At 43.2% G+C, this 27,682-nt stretch overlaps 1 protein-coding gene across 4 annotated transcripts; it reads left to right on the forward strand.

Moving 5' to 3' along the window:
* Nucleotides 1-21,634: 21,634 nt before the first annotated feature.
* LOC143880318 (uncharacterized) lies at nucleotides 21,635-27,451 on the forward strand. 4 transcript variants are annotated; one of them, XM_077383200.1, is made up of 3 exons: nucleotides 21,635-21,940; nucleotides 22,858-23,028; nucleotides 23,112-27,451. In XM_077383200.1, the coding sequence occupies exons 2-3, from the start codon at nucleotides 22,911-22,913 to the stop codon at nucleotides 26,750-26,752; spliced, it is 3,759 nt and encodes a 1,252-aa protein (XP_077239315.1). In that variant the 5' UTR covers nucleotides 21,635-21,940; nucleotides 22,858-22,910; the 3' UTR covers nucleotides 26,753-27,451. The 4 variants fall into 4 exon arrangements, with proteins under 4 accessions (XP_077239315.1, XP_077239314.1, XP_077239312.1 ...); XM_077383199.1 differs by having other exon boundaries at nucleotides 22,888-23,028; XM_077383197.1 differs by having other exon boundaries at nucleotides 21,635-21,848.
* The last annotated feature ends 231 nt before the right edge of the window (nucleotides 27,452-27,682 follow it).

Here is a 27,682-nt window from a genome sequence, read left to right on the forward strand (position 1 = left end):
ATACGATTATGGATGCACTGGCCATTTTTCCAAGAAAATCTAAAGATCCTAAAATTTCTGTTTCAATGGATTGAGGAGTGAACGTGTGACAGAATTTTAAGGTTCTTTAGAAGCTTTATGATGATTTTTAATTAATTTCAGTTTTTTAATGAATTTTATCAATTTTAAACCACATGAGTGATTTTACAAGTGAAATTGTTACAAACGAATTCGAAATGAATTGAAACTTCAGCAGCAACAAGATATGATGGGATGTAGATTTTTGAAAGAGTTTTGCAGATTTTTACATTAAACTCATATTTAATTTTGATTTAACAATAATAAGACCAGATTGCAAAAATAAGACAGAAACTACTAGAAATAGAAATCTAAATTCATTGAAATTTATACAATAGAAAGATATAAGTAAACATAGCATGCTGTGAGATTGTTATGAATTTTAAAGACTATTTACTACTAGTTTCGGATTTTTCAATTTTAAGACCAGATTATGAACTTACACTACAACCAATAGGAAACAAGATCTAAATCAATTAAGAATTTTACAGAAGCAAGATATATGAAATATAAGACTACTGTAAAAATTTTGTAAATTTTAATGGTGATCGGATGTCAGTAACAATTCTCACAAAATCTGGTAATTTTCAAAGAAAGCATTAAATAATATATCAAACAGAATCTAAAAATCTTTAAAAAGTCATGGTAGAATGTATCAGTACCATATTATTTTCCCACAAAATTTTATTAATTTTGGAATCCATTTAGTATATATTTTATGTTTCTTTATCAAAAAGATATTTTTGAAGAGTTTTTTATTTTAAAACACGATTTTCGAGAAAATTACGACTCCGGAAAACGTCCTTTAATCTTGTTCTGATATTATGAACAAAAGAAAATTTTAAAATTCTAAAAAATAGATCATTCTGAGATGGCTATTTTTTCGAATTTCGTAATTTCTCAGCTATTATTTTAAATAAAATTCCACTCTTCTCAAATTTTCAAAAAAATTTGATCTAATGTCCGATCCGATCCGATGGTTACTTTACTCTATTTAGATAGATCAGTGCATTAAATTTCGGGACGAATCGGAATTGAAACACTCATGCAGATCATGATTTTGAGCACACACATTTAATATTGAATTAAATTCATTTAAATGCTTAAAAATCATGCAAAAATCTAAAAAAATACCAAATAATTCGAAAAAAATTCGAGAACAGTGTACCTACCTATGGTGGAGATTCCCACTGAATCCGAGAGCCGAAAAATCTGAAAATCTCACCGACGTGAAATTCGCTCCGCTTTCTTTCCTTTTTCTTTTTCTTTTTCCTTGTTTTTCTTTTCTTTGCTTTTCCAACTGTGAATGGGGAGAGAGAGGTAGGGAGAGAGAGTGATTGGGAATTGTGAGAGTGGTAGAGTGTTTGTGAGAGAGGGATAAAGAGAAAATGAGGTGGGAGTGATAAAAGAAAAAGAAGAGAGAGTAGAGTTTAAAACCGTGAGAGAAGAGTGTGGTTAAAAAAACACAGAGAGAGTAGAGTTTAAAGACCGTGTGAAAAGAGTGTGGTTAAAAACAGAGAGAGAGAGAGAGAGAGAAAGAGAGAGAGAGAAAGAGAGAGAGACAAATAGAAAGAGAGAGACCGATTGAGGGGGAGTAAAAACAGAGTGGTTTAAGGGAGAGGATGACGGGAAGCAGATGGGGAGAGTGAGATGGCACAGAGGGTTGTGGAGGTTGAGATGAACAGAACGAGAGAGAGTTGGATTGGCAGAGGGGGGGAGAATCAGAGCTTGAAATGGTGAGCGAGGGGAGGAGAGAAAACAGGGGATCGAAAAAGAGAGAAAACGTGAGAAATACACAGAGGTATCGGTGAAAACCGATACTCTGTTTTCCTTGTTTTTTGTTGTGCGGGTTAGGAGAAAGAGATAGGGAGGTGATGAACCATAAACAGAGGGAGAATGACGATTGGTAATGGTTAGAGATGGATGATGGGGAAGATGAAAACAGAGTCACGATTTTTTTTATTTTTTATTTTGTTCAGTTTTTCTTTCCCCTCCACAGAACTCTGCTTTTTTTCTTTTTTTTTGGTTTTTGGAAAACCCGAGCCACCTCTTTCACACAGAGAGATGAGAGCTTGAGGGAACCAATCGATCAGAGTGAGATCCCCATAGAGATTTAGAGAAGGTCCAAGAAAAACAGAGGGTGGGAGCACCAGCCGAGAGAGAAAGATAGATGGGCGGGAAAAAAGAGAGTAAAGTAGGGATGAGTGGAAAAACAGAGTAGAGACAGACGGTTGCCGGGGAGAATGAGAGGCCGAGAGTCGTGAGAAGAGGAGATGAAACACCGAAGTTATCAAGGGGAGAAGGAAAAACAGAAGCTTGCTAAGGGAGAAGAGAACACAGAAGCTCTCAAGGGGAGAAAAAAACACCGAACCTCCTTCTGCCGCTCACGTTTTTTATTTTTTATTTTTATATAGAGTTGCTATTTCTTTTCCACAGAAAAACCGAGCCACCTCCTTCCAAAATGGGTATCTTTCTTTTTTTTCTTCAAAGCTTCCTAACATTAGAGGGTGGATCACTTGCTGTCTTTCTTTCTTTATCAAACACCAAAGCTGCTATCTATAACTTTCTTCTTTTTTTTTAGAACCATACCTTTCTTGCATTGAAACAGATTCCTCTCCTCTCCTTTGTTTCCCTTTTTTTTTATTGCCTCCTCCCTAAAAACAATCTTCGAGAATCACTTAACATAAAATTTCTATTCGCGGTCTTTCTCAAAGAAGAAGATGGACGAAAATACCTAATAAAATGCACCTGCTTTCTTTTTATGCCCTCAAAGCTTAATAGGAATTTATTTCTTTGGATTCAGCATCAATCCCAAGCGGGTCCCCTGTTGTATGGCTGAATTCCATATCTTGCTTCGTTATCATTATTATTTTAAAAAAAGGATGGGGCCCACCCCATAGGATAATATGAACCGCTTAATTGGATGGGCTGGATTATACATAAGATGTGAACCCAAATATTTTCGTTAATCAGCTCCATAGGGCAATCCGATCTCATCCCAAAATCATTTTCATGGGATAATCCGAGCCACTCATTTAATGAACCTTAATATAAATTCGCTGTGCTCCTTGCATAGTTCTCAGGGGTTATCTGGATGGCTTAATTTGATGGTCGCAATAAAATTGGTTGTTAAAATGACTTCTCTGAGATCTTGACCGTTCCCATGATGGTCATCTTTAGGCATTAGAACGAAGTCGGTTCAAAACTCCTTTTTCACTAAAACAATATGCGGACCCCCTTGTTTGATCCAAATCTAAACAAATGCTCAATGCGGGCCTCGCAAACGGGTCCAAACTCTCTCGGCTTTAATTCTTGCGAACAACCCCTCTCAACAATTATCAGGACGACGCAAAATATGACAGAAATAACCGAAAAGATCGAGAAAACATACGAGGCGGACACGGGAATAGAAAACACTGAAAAATTGACAGCGAAACCCTAATTTCTTTGTTGATCAAAGCGGAGCAAAATGTTGATCAAGAAAGCTAGTGGAGGCTGGCGGGCCTGTATAGACTTCACAGACCTAAACCGGGCCTGCCCAAAGGACCTCTACCCCCTCCCGCGCATAGACCAACTCATCGACGCCACATTCGGGCACGAACTCCTCACCTTCTTGGATGATTTCTCGGGCTACAATCAGGTCAAAATGCACAAACCAGACGTCCCGAAAACAGCGTTCATTACTGACCAGGGCGTCTACTATTACACCGTCATGTCCTTCGGATTAAAAAACGGAGGCGCTACCTACCAGCGGCTCGTAAACAAGCTCTTCCGGGCACAAATCGGAAGAAACGTGGAGGTATATGTCGACGACATGCTGGTGAAAAGCTTGGAAGCGTCCAAGCACATTTCCGACCTTCAAGAAACCTTTGACACACTGCGGCGGGCCCGGATGAAACTGAACCCCGCGAAACACGCCTTCGGGGTGACTTCTGGGAAGTTATTAGGATTCATGGTTAGCCAGAGAGGCATCGAGGCCAACCCCGAAAAAATCCAGGCCATCCTGGACATGGAGCCCCCGCAAACAGCGTAGAGGTACAGAGGCTCGCAGGACGAATCACCGCCCTCAGTCGTTTCATGCCCAAATCGGCGGAGAAGTGTCAGCCGTTCTTCAAGTAGCTAAAAAACATACGGGAATTCGAATGGACCCCGGCCTGCCAAGAAGCCTTCGACGCCTTGAAGCAATACCTTCAGACACCACCCGTACTTGCCAAGCCCGAGCCGGGGGAAGAACTATTTTTGTATCTGGCCATCAGCCCCACGGCGGTGAGTGCGGTTTTGGCCAAGCAAAGCGACAAGAAGGAACACCCGGTGTACTACGTGAGCAAGACTCTCCACGGTGCGAAGGTCCGGTACCTAAACATAGATAAATTCGCCCTCGCAGTCGTCAGAGCCGCCCGGAAGCTCCACCCCTACTTCCAGGCCCACCCCATTGTGCTTCTGACTGACCAACCCCCGAGGAAAATTCTCCAAAAACCAGAGACCTCGGGCAGGATGGTAAGTTGGGCCGTCGAGTTGGGAGAGTTCGACATATAGGTCCGACCGAGGCCGGCTATTAAATCCCAAGCCCTCGCTGACTTTATAGTGGAATCTACGGCCCCGGCCGCGGAACCAACAACAATGGAAAATGGCGAGGGCCCCATCGAACAAACAGCTCGCGAAGACATGGCGCCAGACTCAGCGGAACAGAGTGACAAGATTCACTGGACCCTGCACGTTGACTGCTCAACAGGCAAAACAGGGCACGGGGTGGGAGTGGTCCTCCACGGCCCAGAAGGATTCACGCTGGAATACGCCCTCCGGCTAGATTTCAAAGCCTCCAACAACGAGGCTGAATACGAAGCCTTACTAGCAGGGCTAAGTCTAGCCACAGAGCTCGGCGCGGGAAAGTTAAAAGTCTATAGCGACTCCCAGCTCGTCGTCAACCAAGTAAACGGAATATACGAAGCCAAGGGCCCCAGGATGAAGCGATACCTCCAGAAGGTAAAAGAAAAGCTACAAAGAATGAGGGAAGTCGAGATCCTCCAGGTACCGCGAGACATGAACAACCAAGCAGATGCATTGTCAAAAATGGCCTCGGAAGAAACCCATGACTTCGACACCGTGCTCACAGAGATACTGCCCCACCCCAGCATCGACGAGGTGCAAGCTTTGGAGATTCCACCAGGACCGAACTGGATGGACCCCATCATGCGATACCTGAAAGACGGGATACTGCCCGAAGACAAGCTGGAAGCCTGACGCCTAACCGCAAGAGCCGCCCACTACGTGGTCCACGGGCCCAGGCTCTACAAACGGTCATACACATGGCCGTATCTCCGATGCCTGGTACCCTCCGAATCAAAGTACACGTTACGAGAAGTACATGAAGGAATCTGCAGAGACCACGGAGGCGGCAGGACTCTAGCTCAGAAAATCATGAGGCACGGCTACTTCTGGCCTACGATCCTCACGGACTCCAAGGAGTTCGTCAAGAAATGCAGCCCATGCCAAAGGTACGCAACCACCCCCTGTGGACCCCGATCCGAGAGAGAGGCGGGGGACGAGCCCCTAGCGGCCTCTAGGATCATCCACGTGTGAAGGAGGGCTCTACCAAGGAACTCTCGAAATGGATGCCACCCTCATAGCATAGCACGGGTGACGATATAAAAGAGATACCTCTCGATTCGGGAACAAGTCCAGATTCGAAACGTACCTAAACAAACTCAGAGTCGCCATCCATGGTATACGGCCATGGATCCTTAAACAAAATAGGCTCTGTATACCATGGATAATAAGAAATGAAAGGGTTCGTGCCAGATTACGAATGGAGAAGGTCTTAAGAGCACCCCTAATTTATTTGAGTGCAAGCACTTGGTCTCTTATGCCATTTATTATTAACCTCGAAGAGCTTCGGGCTAATATCATATGAAATAGGAACAATTCTCAGGAATCGTCTACCTAAACATGCATTTCCTGAGGATAAAGAAATAAGCATACACAAAATGAAATAAGAAATGTGTCACCTAAGCACAGCTAGGTTATGAGTGACATGTCTAATGGGTGTCTAAGTTCTGGTGGACATACACATGCAAGCTACAGCTAAAGGTATAGGATCTGTACATGAAAGTAAGAAAACACAGCAAAACATACAGCACAAATCGATTCTATACATGACTTGGACAAGACGAATCCTAAAACTCTAATGCAGGACTTGACTCGGACCAAAATGGCCGTCCATCCCAGCTGCTCTACGTATCCATGCCTCGGGAAGAATCGGAGTCACTAGACTTAAGCTAATGCAGGTGGGCCCTACAATGCCTAGGCTGTGCAATTATAAGTTCGATGACCTAATCTAAACTACGATGCCTAACCATCTAGAACCGCTATCCTAGACTCGATCCACTAGACTCGACTGATTTTTAAAGCTTTTTACACAATTGCTTAAGTTCATGTGAATTGTAAGTTTTAGGACTCTCTATATGCCCTAACTAATGCAAGTTGGTTAGCCTTAAGCTAATGCAGGTGGGCCCTACAACCTATGTGTATCTAGGCTGTGCAACCTAATAAAAATCATGGGCTGACTATATGCTTCCTAGTCTAGCCATCGGTTCGACTAAATGTCTAACCGATCGACTCGAGGCCTCCTAACTCTAGGGACACTCACACGACAGGACACACCATATCAATACAAATCAAGACAGCCCCCTAACTCTAAAACACCCCAAATATCTAGGACAGACTCCTAACTCTAGGAGAAGATCTTTTTAAAAGGTTTTGAAGAATTTTTATAATTTTGGAAGATTTGAAATGTTTATTTTTTAAAGGTTTGGCTGGACCTGGGATATGGATCCCAAGCTGCACTACGTACCTCGTGGAAGAGGATCAAGCCAACGTAGTTCGAAACAAACTCTCCTAATTACCACTAAAAAGCTTAACATTCCAAATGATTTAAAAGCTTTTGATATTTTTTAAAGTTTTCATATGTTTTTGAATTTTAAGATATTTTCAAATGTTTTTGTTTTGAATTTTAAAGTATTCAAGTGTTTTTTAGATTTTTAAAATGTTTTCACTCTTTTGGTCAAAGACCTAAAAAGAACACACAAAGCGACAAACTAGGGCAAAACCCTAAAGGTACGGGGAAACCCCGAACAAGCAAACTAGTGTCAAAGACACTTGAACTAAACCACAAACAAGTAACTGAAATCTAAAGTAAAAGAGAAATGATAAGGTTCCTAACAAGTCAAACCCGAACAAGACTAAGCTAGTCTCTAAGGATAAACCTCTAAACCAAATAATACTAAAGAGGGGTTACAAATTGAGGTACAAGTAGGGGAGGCTCTATAAATGAGACAATGTATGCCTCCTATGGGTATCTTTCTATTAAACCAAGGTACACTCCCTAAGGGTAAATTTTAAATGATGATTATCTCTAAAAGAGAACTACCTAATGAAACATAGTGTGTCTCCTAATGAGGGCTCTACTATCTAAGAGGTGTCTAAAAGACTGTGTTAGTCTACTAAATAAAGAGGGGAGCATTACTTGGACTGAGCAAGTCCCCTAAGGATGGGCTTGGGCTAGCGCCTTCATCGCCCTTGCGATGATAAAAATTAATGAATCTTGAAAACATATATATATCTAAAATTGAGGTTTATTTAAAAGAATATACTATCTTTCTTTCTGGGATAAGAATTCAATAGTCAAACCAGCGCGGAACCACAAAAAAGGGGGGGAAAGATAAAATCCAAAGGGCATCCGGGCATCACCGAGCCCCCTCAGAGGTCTCCGTGACTGCATGAACTTCCAAGGCAACTACCTGATCCCTGACCGGCTTCGGTGTTTCCACTGACGCCGACAAAAGATCCTCCAAAGCGCCTCCCTCGGCCTCGTGCATCAGCTTGTCGAGAGGGAAGGAAGGATCGACCTCTTGAACACGCCGCCGGCATTCAGCAAAAGCATCGATCTCAATGTCCACGCTGAACGCGGCCGTAGCCTTGAGAAACTCCTCGGAGTCGCGCCATTCCTCCCGCGCCTTCGCCAGTTCCCTGGCATGCGTTCGTCGAGCCACCGCCAATTTGTCCTCCGCACGGCTTCTCCCTTCTATGGTTGTTCGAAGGTCCGCCCGAAGTTGAGCAACAGTATCATCAAACGCCGCTTTCTCCGCCTGGGCCTTGTCCAAATCCTCACTCAGCTGCCGGACTCGCTCCTCAAAAGCACCTATCTCAGCCTCATCCTCGAGCAGGTACTGCACCATCTTCCTGGCATAGCTTTGAGACTACAAAAGCAAGCCATCAGAAAATTTCCAACCTACGATCTCAAAAACAACAAAAAGGGAAAAGCACAAGCAGAAAAACCGACCACCCAGTACTTACGCAAGATGTCGACTAAAAATAATGAGCCCCCAGGGCCCTACGATCGAAGCCCTCTAACTCAGCTTCGTTGCCAGGAAGGGCGGTTGTCACACCTAGCTCCACCCCAACCCGAGGATTCGCAAGGACGCCATCCTCGATGCCAATCTTCCAGTCAGGTTTAAACAACTCTCCCCTCGCCTGGAAGCACTGCGAAGGAAGCTCCACCCGCTCCAGAAGGAGCTTGGTCATAACCGCCCCCTCCATCCGACTTGGCACATCCTTCGTAAAGGCAGGAGGATGCGTCGCACGGCCGGCATCCCCCTGTCGAACGCCAAAAGGGACAACCCTCTTGGCGGAAGGCTCCGACTCCGGGGGAAAAGACCTAGCTGCCCCCTTTTCTCCGACCGTTCGACCAGAGGAGCTGGACGGTACGGATGCCAGAAGCCTCGTTTGCGACCGGCCCAGCCTGGCCGCGGCCATAAAATCAGAAGGAATCTTCTTGCGGCTCACCAGACCTTTCGTCGCCGTCGCGATCCCCTTCCCCTTACCAACATCACCGGAAGAAGACATACCTCCTGCCAAAAATAGGAGAACAACAACCAGTCAGAGCGAAGGAAGACAACAACTCAAAAAAATATATATATGCCTAAGGCGCATATGGACAAACACAGGAAAAAAGGCCACCGCGATGGCTGGCGGAACTCTCCCCCGTTCCCTCACCCGTACAGCGGGGCCTCCTCTCCGTGGCTCCCAGCAAGCCGAGCCTCTTCAGACCCCTCTCCCACCGGAACTCAGAGACATCGATAGCCTCCCCTGAGACGAGTTTCCCCAAGTCAAACTTACTACAATCAGACTCGTCAGGGAGGGACTTCCTTCGCCACTCAACGGAGTGCGAAAGCCCCAACCAGCGTCCGACGGAGGGACAATGAACACATACTCCTCCTTCCACTTCTTAATGGAAGAATGCAAGTTCGCCGCAATCTTCACTTGCGAACGCTGGGTCAGATACAACCAGCTGTCCTCCCCCTTCACCAGAGGGCTAAGGGCAACACAGGCCCGGAGCAGCGGGAGGGTAGGCTGAACCTTGTGAAGACCCGCCTTGGCCACAAAGGCCAAGAGAATGCGCCAACTATTAGGCGCCAGTTGGGAGGGGGCCACCCGGTAAAACTCAAGGGCCTCTACTATAATACCCAAGAGCGGGAACCTAACCCCCGCCCGAAAAGCCTCTACTTAGAAAGCGACCTCTTCCTCCGTGGTACCTTCACACACACCCTCTGCAAAGGAAGGAACCCTAATCCCATAATCATCTGGAATGTGAAACTCCCTCCTAATCTTCTCCGCCGCCCCTTCTCCCAAAGTGCTCCTAAAGCACTCCACCCTACCAGGACGAATAACGGCACCAGACCAAATGTCCCTGATCTCCGCTTCACGAGCAGAAGAAACTCGAACAACAGATTCCGGAGGAGCGGCCTCCACCGATGATCCAGAAGCCCCGGAGCTATCTTTCAATTCTGTGGGCTGCTGTACATCTCGAGAGTCGCCGCCCCCCCCCCTATGACCAGCCGCCTCCTTTTTCTTGGCGGAGCCCTCTCCACTACTTCTACCGACTCAGAAGAGGGACTCTGAGAAACGGTCGCGACAGACATCGTAAACTATCAAATGTCGGATGAAATAAAAGACACAGAACTCACTAGAAGAAGGTTGGTGAAGAGCAATACGTAGAAAAATCGCCGCGGAAGAAAGCCTGTTTCACCCGAGGAAGATGAAGAAATAAGACAAAGAACGAAATCCCCAAAAAGGCTTTAAAAAGGGCTAGGGTTTCGACACGCGTCGATTGATCTCCCTTCCTTTCTAATCCGATGGGACGTGCACACGTGGTGCCGATTGAGAAATTCAAGGGAACTGCCAAAATCGAAGCGCCATACTGAAAAGACGTTGCTACCCCTACCGCTAAGTAACTTCCCAGCAAGCCATCCCTAAATCCTCCCCACCTAAGGGAAAAAGGATGGTCCGGATGGAAAAGACCACGCACAATGGCAAAAGGCTCGGGACCCATCACCAGGGCCCGGCATACAAATCCAGAAGATGGAAAATACCACGCACGATGACAAAAGGCTCGGGACCCATCACAAGGGCCCGGCATACAAATCCAGAAGATGGAAAAGAACACGCACGATGGCAAAAGGCTCGGGACCCATCACAAGGGCCCGGTATACAAATCCACAAGATGGAAAATACCGCGTACGGTCAGGAAAGGCTCAGGGCACGTCACAAGGGTCCATCGTACAATGCCGCCAGATGAAAAAATGCCAAGCACAGCGAAAAGGGCTCGGGTCGCGCGGGAAAGCAAACATGCGAAGGGAAAGCAAACATAGTCGTAAAAAATCGAAACAGGAGCCATTCATAACCATTTCCTTCTGGCCCACGGGCCTACAAAAACGGGAGAATGAAAACAAAAAGGCACGCAGGCCCGGGCCCCCAACAACAAAAAAAAAGAAGAGAGGGAGAGGGGAAAAAGCCTCCTCCGAAATCCTGCTTATCCCGCCGCCCCCCGCTCAGAGCGACTGGCCGCTGAAGGAGTTTTTCGCATCGGAAAGCTCCTCATCACTCTGCTCCTCCTCCGAAGAGCTCCCCCAACACCGATTCTCAGCAAATCGGGCTTGGTCATTTAACCACCGCACCCGATTCCTCAACAAATCATTCTCCGCACGCAAGGCCGCAATCTCCCGACCCATGTCGATCATCCGGCTACAAACCTCGATTTCCCTACGATGCACATGAGAGAAGAATGAGCGGTGGCGATGAACAAAAGCTTCATGGGACTTCCTCTTGTAAAGGGGAGGAAGATGAGAGCGCGGGGAAAGCCCTTGAGGCGGGTTCCTCTCAGGAATCGTTTGCCGAGGCCCCAACCCGTCACGGTTGATCTCAGGGCTACTAGGAGGATTCCCCTCGTTAGCAACTCTCTCCTCGCCACTTATAGAGTGACCCTGGAAAGACGACGACATCTCCGATGAGCCCAAAGAAAGGCCGAAAGAAAGCAAAGAAGGGGAAAGGAACGGAAGGGTAATCTGCAAACAAAGCAGAAGCACTCGCTCCTTATAAACCCTATGGGAGACCCTTGGGTAGGAAATCGAAGCAACTCGCCTACGCATGCCCGTCGTCCATTGGATGGCCAACCGGCACCGCATAATGACACCGCAGTTCCTCGGGAAGGAGCCGCCGGACGAGACGGCACGTCCTCTCGTACCTCAAGGCTCCCATAAATGCTTTCGTCACGATATTCCTTAAACCAGGTAAACAAGCCTGCTCCCTTGGACCAGTCAAGGGACCAAAGGTAGTATTATGATGAGACATAAAAAACGGCGCCGCTCTTAGATTTTCGCCACGTGTCGCCCATACACCCATACAGCCAAACCTTCGTAAAAAGAGCTGATGGGAAACAGCAACACCGTATGAATTTGACACGTATCACTTCCTCGCCGCCCAAACCTCACCATCACAAAGCACTTCCGACTCCTCCCCACCAAATGAGAGGGAAGGGCCCAGAGGCGGGAACCCAAGCGGAAGGGCCCGACCTCAGCCCCACCAAAGAAAAACACGCGCCCAGGCCCGGGGCCCCGGCGCGAGGCCACGGCGCACAAACACAACAGGTGAAGGAAATTAAAAACACCGGGAAAAGGCTCAGAATCCCTCACAGGTTCGTCACAAGTCCTCACAGTTAAGATAATTTATATCAAACAGACGGAAAAAGCAACACAAAGAGACACGGCACAAATTCATAGAGATTGACCATTCACATCCCTCTGGCCCACAGGTCTACAAAAAAGAAAACGAAATCAAGAAACAGAAGCAAGGGCACGCAGGCCCCAAAATCCTCGATAGGAAAGGGGCAGCAAGAAAAACACGAAGAAAAACAGGAAAGGTCAGGGATTAATCTGAAGAGGACTCCTCTCCCGAAGGGTTCCCCTCCTCTTCCCAGGAGCTCTCCAGCAGGGGGTCCACCTCATATTCAAACAACTGCTCAGTGAGAAAGCGAACCTTCTTCTGGAAAGCTTCGTTCTCCCGTTTCAAGTCCTCGATCTCCTTACCCATCTTCGAAACACGGCCACTTAGTTCCATTCCCTGGTGATAGGCTCGCGAGAAGAAAGACCACTCCCTCGCAACACGGGACCGAGACGACTTGTCTTCCCTAGGCAAGGAGGAAAGGCGAAGGGGGGGAGAAGCCCGAAGAAGGGCCCGAGTTCCTCGTAGGCTTCTTCCGACTAGCCGCGGGGTCCTCCCCTGGATCAGAAGACAAGTCGGGGTCACTCGACTATTCCTGGGGAAGACATGCCTTACCCCTGACTCACGAAGGAGAACCAGACATGTTGTTGAAGAAGGCACGAAAGAACGCCTACTACAAAAAAAGGGGGGACGGAGAGCCACAACAAAGCGCCAGGGTAATTTCCTTTTTTTAAGCTCGAAAAAGGAAACCCGGCGCCTCGAAACAAGGCGACCCACCTAATAATGCCACCGCTTCCCGGGGACGGCTGCCGGATAAAACGGCACGTCTTCTCGTATTCCGGAGCCCCCATAAATGCCCTCATCATGACGTCGCTCGAACAAAACGTTACTCCCTTGGCCCATTCGATGGACCAAAGGAGTAAGGGGGAGTTATGATGGGACACAAATACGGCGTCGCCCCCAGATATCGCCACGTGTCGCCCATGCACAAATAAGGCATAGACCCTCATGAAGAAAGGCGTGGGAAAATGGCAAGACCACACGGTCACGACACGTGTCGCTCTCTCGCCGTCCAGGCCTCATCATCACAAGTTATGGAAGGAAACACCCGCCAAAGCCACGCTCGCCGGCGAAGCAGGAGAACGGCCCAATCTCGCAAAGGAAGGTTTTCTCTCCATAATGATGAAAAGGCCCGTCCGCCTCCCTTTAAAAGGGAGCGAAGGAAAGAAGAGAGGGGACACATTTTTGAAAGGACTTCCCCCATTCTCAGCTCCGCAAAACAACCGGAAAAAGAGGCGAGGCAACAACAGAGGAGACGAGGAACTCAATCCTACTCTCCCTGCTAGTCTCCTCCGACCCACCCATTCACACACCCAGAAAGGAACCCGCGTTTTTGTCCTGGTAATCCTAATCAAACCTCTTCCTCTTCTCGCTGTCCTTTATATTGATTGGTTGAAGGATCTGACTTGGGTGTCGAAGTGGTCGTCCGGGACCCACCCCGGAGCCCCTGACCCCCTTTGTTTGTGATTGCAGACCCCGCGGAGGCCCTCTACCGACCGCGCGATCGCAGACCCGGATTCAGACGCCATCAGGGGGTGAAAAAATCATCTACCTTTTATATTCAATAGAAATGGAGAATATATATATACCCCTGTCTTATTTATGACAAAAATTGCCAATGCACCCACATCTAGATTTCTTCTGCTAATTCAAATACAGTCTTAGGTTTGAAGGATATCCTTAATGGTCAGTTCTGATCAATCAAATCCATTCACCAAAAAACTCAAAATCCAAAAATAAAATAATTAAAGAACAAATGAACAAAAAAACAGAGTTTTAGAAAGGAAAGGGATTTGCTAGGGAATTTCGCAGAAAGTCATTTCCGGATCACTTTTGGTAGAGAGAAAAGCTACCTGAGACAAATTAAATGATTAGGACAAAATCTGTTAAAATGAACCTGTGAGGTTGTTCTCTCAATCTCTCCTACAAAAGTGAGTCAGTAAATGATTTTCTGCGAAATTGCCTAGCATGAAAAATGAGAAAACAACACTCTAGTCAATTGAGGTGTCCCAGACACAGAAAAGCCAATCGATGTAGATCTGACAAAAGGATGATCAAAGGCCCAAATTTAGTGATTGAATGGGCCCACAAGCTAAGAAGTGGCATCAGAACCCTGATGGGACCAACCAATCACAGTCAAGCACTATGGGCTTTCAGATTAGGGTCCATTGCTTTCCGATAGAGTTCTATAATGAGAAGAGAATCCCAGAAACAAAAGTCTAAGAGTGCAACTCGGGTCGATTTTTAGGAATTCGGGTTGAGATTTTACGTTAAATCGGGTGAGTTCGGGTTGATTCCAATTAATTTTTTACCAAAACTTCAACCCGAAAGACACGACACAAGTTGCACCCCTACTATTTTGGAAGAGAAGAGCCACATCAAAATTGAAATTATCTTAATATAAATTTTATGAGGTGGCAATTCACTTTCGGAAAAGAAGGCTTCAAAAGTTCTTGCGAAATTGCTTAGAAACTACCATATCATCTATCTATGATATGTACTGACATAAATGAGATCAGCACAACCATGTTTTGATAATTACACTAACCTCATCTTGTCTTTTATTATTTAAAGAGTAAAGCAAAAAGCTCTCACAAACCAATTAAAAAAAGCAAAGACTAGCTGAGATTGTGGAATTATTAAAACATCGTAGTAGTGCCGATGTCATTAGCCTATACTAATCATGTCTCTTTCCATTGTTATTGGTTTTCTATCCAAGGAAAAAAAATCAGTTGCTCATTACTCGCGCGCAGTAGCCATCCAGATCTAACAGTTCGGTCATGATTTCAACCTCAATTTCTCAGAGGTTTATAAGCATTATAACAGAAAAGAGAAGGTTCACTTAGGGCCCGTTTGGATGTCGAGAAGATTTTGATTTGGATTTCTCACATTTGCATCCTTTTTGTGTTGTGATTTGGATCCGGATCAAATCCTTTGATTTCCAAATCAGCGACTGACAGTGAAAAAAATCAAATTTCCAAACATGCTGTGGAAATAAGTAATTGGAAATCAACAGATCTGGCAGTTTCCTTCACCCTCTTTGCTCCTCAACCTCTCTACTCCAGTAGGAAGTATCCCTTCCCTCTCTGTCTTCCCTCAACATGAGCTGCCGGATCTATTCATTTTGTATTCAAAACTCAATTCTAAATCCAAATACAAAATTTGAGGTATCCAAACAGGCCCTTACAGAATTTAAATTTCAAGAGAAATTACATCGTATGGTATAATATGTGCCAATGAGGTAATTATTAATACAATATGGTATGATACATGCCAATGAATAATAGCAACAACATACTAGGAAAGATAAACCAATAGACATCCCATAGTATATTTACAGCACCATTACCTATATCTGTGCTCCCCATACAAACTCTTAGTAGATTTAAGTATTATTAATTTTAATATTTTCAACGAGAAGACTACAAGATTGTTGGAGGCAATTCAACCGACTTGTATTAGACGGAACAAAATGAGGTGTCTACTTGTAGATAGGTAATTTGGACAGGGAAAGTCTTCTTGTCATCTTCATTAGTAGAAAAATGATGCAAAAAGGGAAATGTTATCAGCACTACTGTATTTTGATGAGGGCACTCCTCACTTTATTAAAAGTACGGTATGGATGATCCAAACCGTCAATTAGATGGGCCACAGCCTACATAGGTTGTGCCCCAAAAATCATTTCCATAGGTTGATACTAACCTTCCAATCTAAATGTTAGAGGGTTGATCCTAACCCCATATAGATCGGAGGGTTAGGATCAACCTATGGAAATAATTTTTGAGGCACAACCTATTTAGGATGTGGTCCATTTAATGGACAGTTTGGATCATCCTATGGTGGGGCCATACCGTACTTTTAATAAAGTGAGGAGTGACCTCATCAAAATACAGCAGTGCTGATAACATTTCCCTCTAAAAGAAAATAATGGATTGCCAATATTAGACCTATTTAGGATGTGGTCCATTTAATGGACAGTTTGGATCATCCTATGGTGGGGCCATACCGTACTTTTAATAAAGTGAGGAGTGACCTCATCAAAATACAGCAGTGCTGATAACATTTCCCTCTAAAAGAAAATAATGGATTGCCAATATTAGACTTCTACGTGTCGCCATTTTTGCTAAACAGATCACTATTTAAGGGAAGTGATATATTCGCCCCTTTCCTTCCCCAGACCACCCCCCTTTAGTGTATTTTACCGTATTTTTACGAATACACTTTTTACACGACAGGGTGCCGTAGGGAGAAAAAAGGGCAAATATATCATTTCTTCTATTCAATAATGCGTGTTGACAAATTTTAGTTGACTAGAATTGCTCTGTCCAAACCCCTTGTGGGTCCCACAATCGTATGGACAAATTTATGCCACGTAGAGATTCATTCATTCTTCTCGAACCAGCAATTAGACCTGGCAAACGGGCGGGCCGGGCCGGATTTGACCCGGCCCGTACGGGTCCGGGTCAAACGGGCCGGGTCAAAGTGACCCGGAAAATTCTACGGGTCATTGACATTGGACCCGCACCCGGCCCGTACGGGCCGGGTCGACCCGCGGGTCACCCGGATTGTTGACGTATTTTTTAAGAGTTTTTTTTTTATTTAGGGATTTGCTAGCCACCTTCTCCTGGGCTATTTTTCGGCTTGTAGCCTCTCCTTTGCTGCAAAGATTGGGTGAAGTACGGTCTGCGGCAAAGGTGGCTAGCAATACAGAGAATAAAGAGAAGTAATCATTACGGATTTTTAAAAGATTCTCATAATTTTGTAAGTTTGAAATGAAAAATTACCGCAAAAAGGTCAGAAGTAAAATAATTACATATAAAATATGACAATTACCGAGAAAACTACGGAAAAATGTAAAACAATATGACAGTTATAAGAAAAAAACAGTCTTTTGCACTTTTTTTACGGGCACCCGCGGGCACCCGCGGGTCCACCCGACCCGGCCCACTTTTGACGGGCCGGGTGGACCCGCGGGTCAATTTCTCACCAATAGGTGACCCGGACCCGGAAATTTACGGGTGGACCCGCGGGTCCGGGTCACTTTTGCCAGGTCTACCAGCAATTCCTCGGCAGTTAAGTTCGGTTTTCCTTTTATTAATTAAGAAATTATGCTAAGAGTAAAAAGGTAGTTTTTCCTACAGGCTCTGTTCACTTGTTTTTCCGGAAAAGGAAAAGAAAATGTTTCCCGGGAATCTTACGTGGCATTAAGTAAAGAAATCAAGGGAATCTGTGCAGGAAAAGGTTTCCCAGGATTGTTCTGAACTGCTCACTTGTGCAGGAAAAGGTTTTCAGGGAAACTGGTTGCCCTTCTTTTTGCACTAGTTTTCTAGGGAAACAAAATCCGTGTGTTTTTTGTCGGAAATGAAATCTCGTCAAATTAAGTTTAGTTAAATTACCTACATTAATGTGGATCCTTGGCTTTTTGTAACCAGGGTAAAAAAACCCTAAAAAGGCAGCTGATGTTAGGCTCATTCCTAAAAGTCATTCTTTGGCCTTGCCTGTGAAATATTTACATGATCGGATCCGTTGGTTGGAATGGCGACCAAACGAACGGCCAAATATCACTAAGAACAAGTCGATCGGATTACTCTAGATTCTTGATCCATTAAGCCATCAGCAAAAGTTAAACAGTTGATTTTTGTATTTGTTTATCTTAAACACGGGGCAGGCCATGCGGGGCCCCTTATGATGCTCTACATTCATGTTCTCATGTGGGATCCTAGAATTGTCTGTTAGCTTTGATTCAGACAGTACTGTTTGCCTCATTTAGGGCTCAGTCAAGAAAAATCTAAATGTTGAATTTTTTATCTTATTCATGGGATGTCTGTTCCGAATTAGGCCAAGATCGTGTAGGTCCTCTCATTTTTTTGTCATATTTTTATATTTTAAACGATTAACTCTCTCGATTGAACATATATCTTTGTGTGGGACCCAAAGTTAGCATTGATCCCAACTATGACAAGAGAAAAAATGGGCCCACACCATGGTTGATCCAAAAGCATCCATTTGGTGGCTCTATATATTGGAGGGTCAGGATTATTCTATGGAAATGATATTTTGGCCCACAACCTATTTACGTTGTGGCCCATCAAATGGACGTTTTAGATCATCCTGCGGTGTGGGCGGACCTTACTTTTTAAAAATACATGTTTGAACGGCCCCACATCATATAATTTCTAGACATGGCAAACGGGTGGGGCAGGGGGTTTGACCCGAGTCAAACGGGCCGGGTCATTTTGACCCGGAAAATTTTATGGGTCTTGGACCCGTACGCGGCCCGTACGGGCCGGGTCGACCGCAGGTCACCCGTGTTTTTAGTAAATTTTGTTTCTCGGTTTTTTTTTGTTTTTGTTTTTATAGGTATTTGCTACCCACCTTCTCCAAAGGCTACTTCTCGCCCATCCTTTGCAATTGTATGTGTTGAGCGATTTGTCTTATTAGTGTGGTGAAAACTGCACGGAAATACTATTTCTGGAAATGTGGAAAGTAGCTATCAATAATCTAACTACTATATAAAGGCAAAATGATGGGCTAAGTTCTTCCACCCTTTTGTGTTAATTCCAATTGAATCTCATTCATTTTCTACCTATCCTTTTTGCAAGTGTATATGAAATTATGTATTTCCATTAGGGTAATTTTGGCATTTCCTGCTCCTTTGAAAAGTCAAAAAACATTCATTGATGGGCTAAGTTCTTCCGCCCTTTTCTGTTAATTCCAATTGAATCCCATTTATTTTCTACCTATCCTTTTTACAAGAGTATATGAAATTATGTATTTCCATTAGGGTAATTTTGGCATTTCGTGCTCCTTTGAAAAGTCAAAAAGCATTCATTGATGGGCTAAGTTCTTCCACCCTTTTCGATTAATTCCAATTGAATCACATTCATTTTCTACAGATCCTTTTTACAAGAGTATATGAAATTATGTATTTCCCTTAGGGTAATTTTGGCATTTCCTGCTCCTTGGAAAAGTCAAAAAGCATTCATTGCTCTCTTTTGCAAGAATTTGCTAGCTACATCCGACAAAGGAATTTCGCCCTATGTATGTCGCATGTGAGACCAGCCACATAAGCTCACTTTTCAGTAGCTTTTGTCACGTTTCGTTGGATAAGTTTCTTCATTTCGGGAAAAGCTATTGCTTCAGATGAAGGGCGAAAACGAGTGGGACAAGCGGAATTCCTGTGAGGGGTGTGACGTGTCGAGACGAGATGCTTTTTCAAAAAGTTGACTAACAAATTTTTTTTTCCACCAAGATGTTGACAATTTTGGTGGGAATTTCGGCAATTTCAATGGAAATCATAATATCTTGTCAATGGAAATCATAATATCTTGGTGGAAATTTTGTAAAAAAAGGTAAAAACTAAATTTGAACGGAAATTTTGCTAAAATGTTGTAAAAATGATTTCATATAAATTTTGTTTCAGACTCAGCGAAAACCAAAATATTTTGGCTGTAATGGGTTACTGCCTATTTGTTCGTTTTCCTACTCAATTGTAGAATTGGTTTTTCTAACATCGCCCAAAATAAAAATTCCAAATAAAAAATACAATAAAAATTTACTCCAACTGTAGTGAAATCACAATCCCACCTTTCGGGGCACCCCCTTCTCCCCTCTAATTCTGCCAGTGTCAATTCCACCTACTTGATTCCATACTTTATTTTGAACCAAATGCTATGATAGTGTGGAATTGGAATCAGATCCCCATTCTGAACCAGGTTTATGAATCATTGCTCATAGACCTGGCAAACGGGTGGGTCGGGCTGGGTCAACCCGCGGGTGATGCGGGTGTGGGTCATACGGGTCGGGTCAGGAGATGACCCGCATTTTTGCGGGTCAGAATTTTGGTGACCCGCGCGGCCAAATTCAAACAGTAGTTTATTTTGGAAAATATTATCACTGGATTTTGATGAGGGGGGTATGGTTGGCACCGTGGGATGATCCAAGCCGTCCATTAGATGGCCCACAGCCTAAATAGGTTGTGCCCCAAAAATCATTTCAATAGGTTGATCCTAACCCTCCGATCTATAGAGGGTTAGGATCAAGTGATCAACCCTCTAACATTCAAATCGGAGGGTTGCGATCAACCTATGGTGCTAGCCACAACCTATTTATATTCTATGGTGCCAGCCATAACCTATTTTGGCATCAAACCCTTAAAAAATAGATTAGCATGATAAAATCTAACTCGATTAGCATAACGAAATCACCACCCTTTAAAAAGCCAAGTGACTTGCGGGTGCCCGCTGGTTGACCCGACCCGACTCGTGTTTTTGCGGGTTGGGTCACCCGCGGGTTAGTTTTGACGGGTCACTAAAACTCAGACCCGTGCCCGCAAATTTGCAGGTGGGTCGGGTTGACCTGCGGGCACGGGTCGCTTTTGCCAGGTCTAATTGCTCATCTCAGGGCTTAATTTACTGAAAACGGTTGCATTTTATTTATATTCCATAATAAATGACTTAGAAAGGGTCGACCCCTTGTGCGTTAAATAGACCCCTTTTAACGTTTTACGTTAGGGCGTTGATAAAGTTGCCCCTGCCATCAAACACCCGTAAAGACCTCCTTGACAACTTTCTCTCACCCTCCTTCGTAGGCCCAAATTGTGAAATGATAGAGGAATAAATTTGTTTCTTTATTGACAGAGGAATAAATCTTAACAATCAAGTATTTCAAAACGACCTGTTTATTTTTTTTCCTAATTTTTGAATTAATGAATGAATGTTCTATACTGTATATAAGATTCCAAAATTTTATCTATATGTAATTCTCAATGCTGTTTGATCATGCCATTGATGAGCCATATGAGGTGATCTCATATAAGCACGGTTTTAAATTTCGACCGAAATCTGAAATTTCGGTGGAGACCAACACCGAAAGGACGAAAACCCGAAACAATATTTTATTTCGGCCGAAATTTCAGAATCTCGGTTGAAATTTCGATATTTCCAAAATTTCACCCAAAAGACCTGTTTTTTTTTTTTTAAATTAATTTAATATTTCACCGAAATTTTGACCAAAATTTAATATTGAATAAAATAGTCTTTTCTTTGTCGTACAGGATTTCGACCGAAATTTCAAAATTTCGGTTGAAATTTCAAATTTTCAGAGGTCCGAAACCGAAATTTTAAACCATGCATATGAGTGACAGTAAATGTGACTAATCGGTCAACTTTTCCACTATCATCATAAGAAACCAAACTCCACTTTAGTTAAAGTTGTCCAAGTAGCACGATAGAAGTGGTTTTATTTTTGCAACCTTTTGGAAAATGAGGAGTGCTAAACTGAGGGGCGCCCTTGCAAAAATAGAGGAGGTCTAATAATTTCTCGTCAAATCGGCGATCTCTTGTTTTATCTCTTCCACGCGTCGTACAAAGGAAACACGTCATCTCTCTCTCTCTCTCTCCTCAAGTGGCGGCAAATTCAACGCTCTTTCGCTTTCTCGTCTTTTAGAAAAGAGAAGCAGGACATAAGCGTCTCGTACACGGAAAACAAGAGAGAAGGAATAAAGGTCTTCTTCCACCGTGGCATTTTCTACAGAAAAAAATTCAGAGAGAGCTTCAGATCCGTGGCAAGGAATTCTCCCATATCCGTTTAGCTTTCCCTCTCTTTCTCTCTCTATACATAACTCAGAACAAGAGAAATTCATATACACATATATTCATCTTTTATAGCTTCTTCAGGTCAAAATCTACATTCCTTCTTTCATTTTCTGCTACATATATTTTTGACCTCTGGATTGCGTATTTTGGTGTTGGGTTTCTCTTACTTCAAGGTATTGAATGCTTTGAACCAAGAAAACTGTATTTGTAGTTTCGTATGAGATGTAGCTATGTTATGGATTTTTTTTAATTTTTTTTTTTGACCTAGTTCTTGAGAATTGTGTTTCTTATTTGATCTGAAATGTAGTATGTGAGTTTAGCTTCATAAATTCTGTTTTCTATTTTTATTTTGAGCCAGAATTTAGGGTTTCTTTATTTCAAGATCTAGTCTTTAATTTGAAATGTATTTTTTTTAATTATAATTTTCAGTTTTGAATGAGAAATTGCATGTTTTCTGTTGCTCTTGACCTAGTTCATGATAATTTAGGGTTTCTGAATTAGTTTTAATCTTTTTCTTTTAATTTTTAATTTCTAGTATTTGTATTGCTCGTATTTTATAGGTTTTCTCTTGATTCATAATGTCTTCATGTAGTTGATGCATTGTTACTAGCTTTCCTTCTGAATCTTTTTCTATGTCTTGAAATTCGTACCAGCTTTGGGTTTTTCCCTTTTCTTTTATATCTGCTTGATTTGTTGAGTTGATTGTTTTATTCCTAGGTTGGCTTGGGTCTTACACTATAGACTTTGATCTTGGACTTAGAAATTTATTAGCTTTGGTTTTCTCCCATTTGCTAGTTGAAATGTTTTGTTCTCTCTTCTTCCCTTTTATTTCCCATTGAGGTTTTTATTGTTGAATCCAACAATGCATTCAATTTTGTATTGCTTGGGGTTTTCCTGTCTGGTTCAAGGGCATGAAAAGTTGGGTGTTTCTTTCCCAAATGAATCCTTTTCACTTCTAGTTCAACTCCCACAATTTTGTTAACATTGTAACCCTTGTTCTGCTGGGGTTTTTCTCCATATTCTGTCTTATTTCAGGATTTTTTTTTTTTTAATTTCTAGCGTCCTTATATTTCTTGGTAGCCCTTTTCAGCTTAAGTTGAAAGTTCTGATGAAATATTAGGGTGAGTTACGCTTTGGAGGAACATGGTGAGCACACCTGGTAAAGACCGCTTCGTCAGATGTCCGAAATGTTGGAATGTTCTTAGAGAATTAGCCAATATTCCTGTGTACCAGTGTGGTGGATGCAATGCAATTCTCCGAGGTAACTTTCTAACCGATAATAGATTTTCATTGTTGTTATTTTGTTATTGTATTAGTTTTTTATTGTCTTGTTTTGCACAACAGCTAAAAATTATGATGCTGGTGGGGTAAGAAGTGCCTCAGAAACATGCGAGAAGAATCCTGTTCAGCGGAATGAAACAAGGTATAACTCTGAAAATAATGAATCTATCACCTCAAGGAAGGGACCAATTCCTTACTCCACAGATGGAGACGTGTCAGATTTGGACCGTGAAAGGGAGCCAGATAAATTGAGGGATTATGATAAGAATTCTTCGGACGGTAGAACAGATTCAAAAGCAGATTCTTGTTCCGGCGAGCTTAATTGTCACGGGAAACAAGTATTGTCAGAAATTGAAGAAAGTAGAGAAGAAGATAAATTGAGGGATTGTGATAAGAATTCTTCAGAGGTCAGAACAAATTCAAATGTGGTTTCTTCTTCAGGCGAGCTTAATTGTCACGGGAAGGGAGTATTGTCAGAAATTGGAGAAACTAGAGAAGAAGATAACTTGAGGGATTGTGATAAGAATTCTTCAGAGGGCAGAACAAATTCAAATGTGGTTTCTTCTTCAGGCCAGCTTGATTGCCACGGGAAGGGAGTATTGTCAGAAATTGGAGAAACTAGAGAAGAAGATAAATTGGGGCATTGTGATAAGAATTCTCCAGACAGTAGAGCAGATTCAAACGCAGTTTCTTCTTTGGGTGAGCTTAATTATCACGGGAAGGAAGTATTGTCAGAAATTGGAGAAACTAAAGAAGATAAATTGAGCGATTGTGATGAGAATTCTTCGGACAGGAGAGCAGATTCAAAAGCAGTTTCTTCTTCAGGCGAGCTTGATTGCCACGGGAAGGGAGTACTGTCAAAAATTGGAGAAACTAGAGAAGAAGATAAATTGAGGCATTGTGATAAGAATTCTTCAGACGGTAGAGCAGATTCAAATGCAGTTTCTTCTTTGGGTGAGCTTAATTATCACAGGAAGGAAGTATTGTCAGAAATTGGAGAAACTAAAGAAGATAAATTGAGTGATTGTGATGAGAATTCTTTGGACAGGAGAGCAGATTCAAAAGCAGTTTCTTCTTCAGGCGAGCTTGATTGCCACGGGAAGGGAGTACTGTCAGAAATTGGAGAAACTAGTGAAGAAGATAAATTGAGGGATTGTGATAAGAATTCTTCAGACGGTAGAGCAGATTCAAAAGCAGTTTCTTCTTTGGGTGAGCTTAATTATCACGGGAAGGAAGTATTGTCAGAAATTGGAGAAACTAAAGAAGATAAATTGAGCGATTGTGATGAGAATTCTTCGGACAGGAGAGCAGATTCAAAAGCAGTTTCTTCTTCAGGCGAGCTTCATTGCCACGGGAAGGGAGTACTGTCAGAAATTGGAGAAACTAGAGAAGAAGATAGATTGAGGGATTGTGATAAGAATTCTTCAGACGGTAGAGCAGATTCAAATGCGGTTTCTTCTTCAGGCGAGCTTGATTGCCACGGAAAGGGAGTATTGTCAGAAATTGGAGAAACTAGGGAAAATTCAGATGAGAATGAAGGGAAAGGCTCTAACTTTGGAAGCCCAGGGCATGTTCGTCGACCATTTACAGCTCAGACGATATCAGACGAGAGCATTAATTTTAAAATAGATAACTCCTCTTTGGATGAACTGGTGAGTCAATCCAATTATCATGGTCAGTATGGCTCTAACCACGTGAGGCCGAGAGATAAAATGGAAGAAACTACTGAATCAGTGGGCGACAGTGCAATTTCAGAGGAGGATATGGCCGACACAATGCTTGGCAATAAACTTGGAATTCTTTCAAAATCTCCTACAACCAGCAGCTCTCGTGCTTATTATGGAAGTGTCCCTTCGTACAATTATGATCGTGCTGACCATTCCCCTGATCGACATCTGCCCCTATCATCAAAAAGAACTCTGTTTATACCCCGAAGGGTTGTTTATTCTACGAATACTAAAGGAAGCCCGGCAAAGGAAACTGTTTTTGTGAATAATGAGATGGGTATCAATTCTGAAGCGCAATCTCAACTAAGGAAGTTTCCTTCCATGTCTTTGAATGAGAAATATGATTCGGCTATTACCGGCAGTGTTAGTTCGAATGAAGATGAACTATCAGAATCCACCAGGTATGGATTTAAAGAACATGAACAAGGAAATTTACTGGATTCAGAGGCCTTCTATTCAGTACGAACATGGACGGAATCAGATATGGATGCAGCTTCTAGCTTTCGATCAAGGGATCTACAATACCAAAGTGATTCTCCCACTGTTAATCAAAATGGCATCGTTTCAAACTATGGGCAAGAAGAGCTTTTATACAGCCCAAATTCGTATGCATCCAGTAAGCTTGAATACCTTCAACATGACCGAATGGAACTCTTGAGGAAGGTGAAGGAATTGAGTGGTCAGCTTAGTAGAGGAAAAGAAAAGGAAAGGTTTCTTATCAGAAGTACCCAACAGGAAACTCAGCGGCCTTCGTGCTATAATCGCAATCCCGGACAGGACCCATCATATGTCCAAAGAGGAAAAGCAAAGGAAAGGTTTCCTATCAGAAGTACGCAGATTGAAACCCAGCAGCATTTATGCTATAATCATGATCTCAGGCTAGAAGTATTGCAATGTTGTGACACAAAATATCCTTGGAATTCACCTAGAGCATACAGGCCAAGGAAAACGGCCCCCCAACAATGTGGATCTTCACAAATGCCTTTCTCAGGACACGCAACAAACTGCAAACTTCATGCTGATTATCCCTGTTTGCATTGCCCTGCACAGTTACCACTTCCCATCTGTTACAATCAAGGGCCATGCATGGCTTGTCCTGGTATGTGCCACCACTCTCATAGTTCTATTCCTGCCAGTCCTCCACGGTGGCATATGGACTCCAATTTCCCTCCACATTTTCATAGTGCCCATGTACATGAGGGGAGACTCATGGACCATGAGATAGAGAAGTTTCATTACAAAGAGAAACGCCAGCCTTTGAAGCGCCATTGTCTGCCCATAGCAGGTGGTGCCCCATTCGTTCTATGCTACCGTTGCCAGAAACTGCTACAGCTTCCTGCAGATTTTCTTCTGTCGAGAAGGACGCACCATAAGCTGCAGTGTGGTGCCTGTTCTACGGTACTTTCATTTTCATTTCAAGACAGAACTCATATTGCTTGTTATACTCCTACCCAAATACCACATCCACCAATTGAGGTTGATAAAGGTACGGGGAACTTAACATCTTCATCTCATGCTAATAGTTATCTTCAAGGGGATCGAATTTCCTATTCTGATGATGGGCTCACCAACGTAGTAAACTATTCAACAGAGGGTGATACTGCGCTGCTGTCCCCTCCATTTCCTGTTCATCAAAGTGGTGCAACTGGTAAAAAACATGCTCCAAGTAGTCTTCCAGATGCAATGGAGCAGAAAAGGGAGGAAATCCCTGAACAATCTGAAAAGAAATCCCAAAATTCAGGAAGAGCACCTGAATCTGTTGTCATCACATCCTTGGATGTCGCCAAATCCGAGAAATCATCCTTGGAAACAAGTGAGTCCATTCCAATGGTGGGCTCAAAACTTCATAGGCTGATGGGGTATTCTTCACCTAGTGAAATGATAAATGGGTCTGGTGATAGAGGTGAAGGCTCCGAAAGTGGAGATCTCCAAATTTTGGAAAATTCTCATTCTCTTTCCGAAGAGAAATATAGATGAGGGAATTGGCAGAAAATGGAAAGAGTTTATCCAGTGCATAAGGATTCGAAATGCAGAACTTCTGTAGATTGTAAGCAAAATACGTGAAGACGATGAGTTACCGAAGGGACGAGGGACATGAGTTATTTATGGCATTAAGAGACTTGAATCATGGGTTGGAGAGTGAAACCAAAAGTCTATGTGAATGGGAGAGTTATCATAGATCAGTTGCTTAAGGAAGCAGGTCCCATCCAAGGTGGTAACGATTGTGCGAGGATCGTGACATCCCTCTACCATCCTTCTCCATGTATTAATATGAATTATATTGGGAAGTGATATTTACGCCGCTTTTGATCACCAGGGACACCCAGCACCAGTGTACGGGGCAATCAAACCCACTGGATATTTCTGACGTCAAGTACATTGCCTCCTCCCCCACCCCCCCACCCCCCCTCCTAGTCATTTATACACTGGCGCTGGGTGTCCCTAGTGATGAAAAGGGGCATAAATATCACTTCCCATTATATTTTATATTCACTGCAACTTATATTTCATTGAATTTCATATAAAAAGTTAGCTTCTTGCCCTGAAATAGACAAAAATGGGCTTCCTTTCATATGAACTGTTTGTTTCATTAGATTGTGTAAATTATACTAATTGTCTGGGATGATGATTTGACCTTCATCAATCAATATATATTTTTCCAAAGCAATAATATAAGATGGAGTTTCGGCATCTATGATAATGTCTGAGAATCTGTGCATAGGGCCTTTTATTATGCTTTTCTTATATGACAATCACATCTGTGGAGTTTTGTGCCAATGCCTTCCCAATTTGGCCCTTCCACCCCTTTAATATGTTTTTTTTTGGGTAGTCCTGAATGAACTGAATCCTTACTTGACTGTTTTAAGCTCAATAGCTTCTCCCCAGCTCCCATGTAGAGGTAGATAG

Source organism: Tasmannia lanceolata, unplaced genomic scaffold (genome assembly GCF_043159265.1).
Source record: "Tasmannia lanceolata isolate RefF3 unplaced genomic scaffold, GAP_Taslan_0.1 ptg000006l, whole genome shotgun sequence".
In the NCBI taxonomy this organism is placed as follows: Eukaryota; Viridiplantae; Streptophyta; class Magnoliopsida; order Canellales; family Winteraceae; genus Tasmannia; species Tasmannia lanceolata.

Bases quoted from the DNA above. Each gene is read 5' to 3' on its own strand.
- LOC143880318 (XM_077383200.1), top strand. From the start codon at position 22,911: ATGGTGAGCACACCTGGTAAAGACCGCTTCGTCAGATGTCCGAAATGT. The intron at 23,029-23,111 runs GTAACTTTCTAA...TTTGCACAACAG, and splicing joins ATGCAATGCAATTCTCCGAG to CTAAAAATTATGATGCTGGT.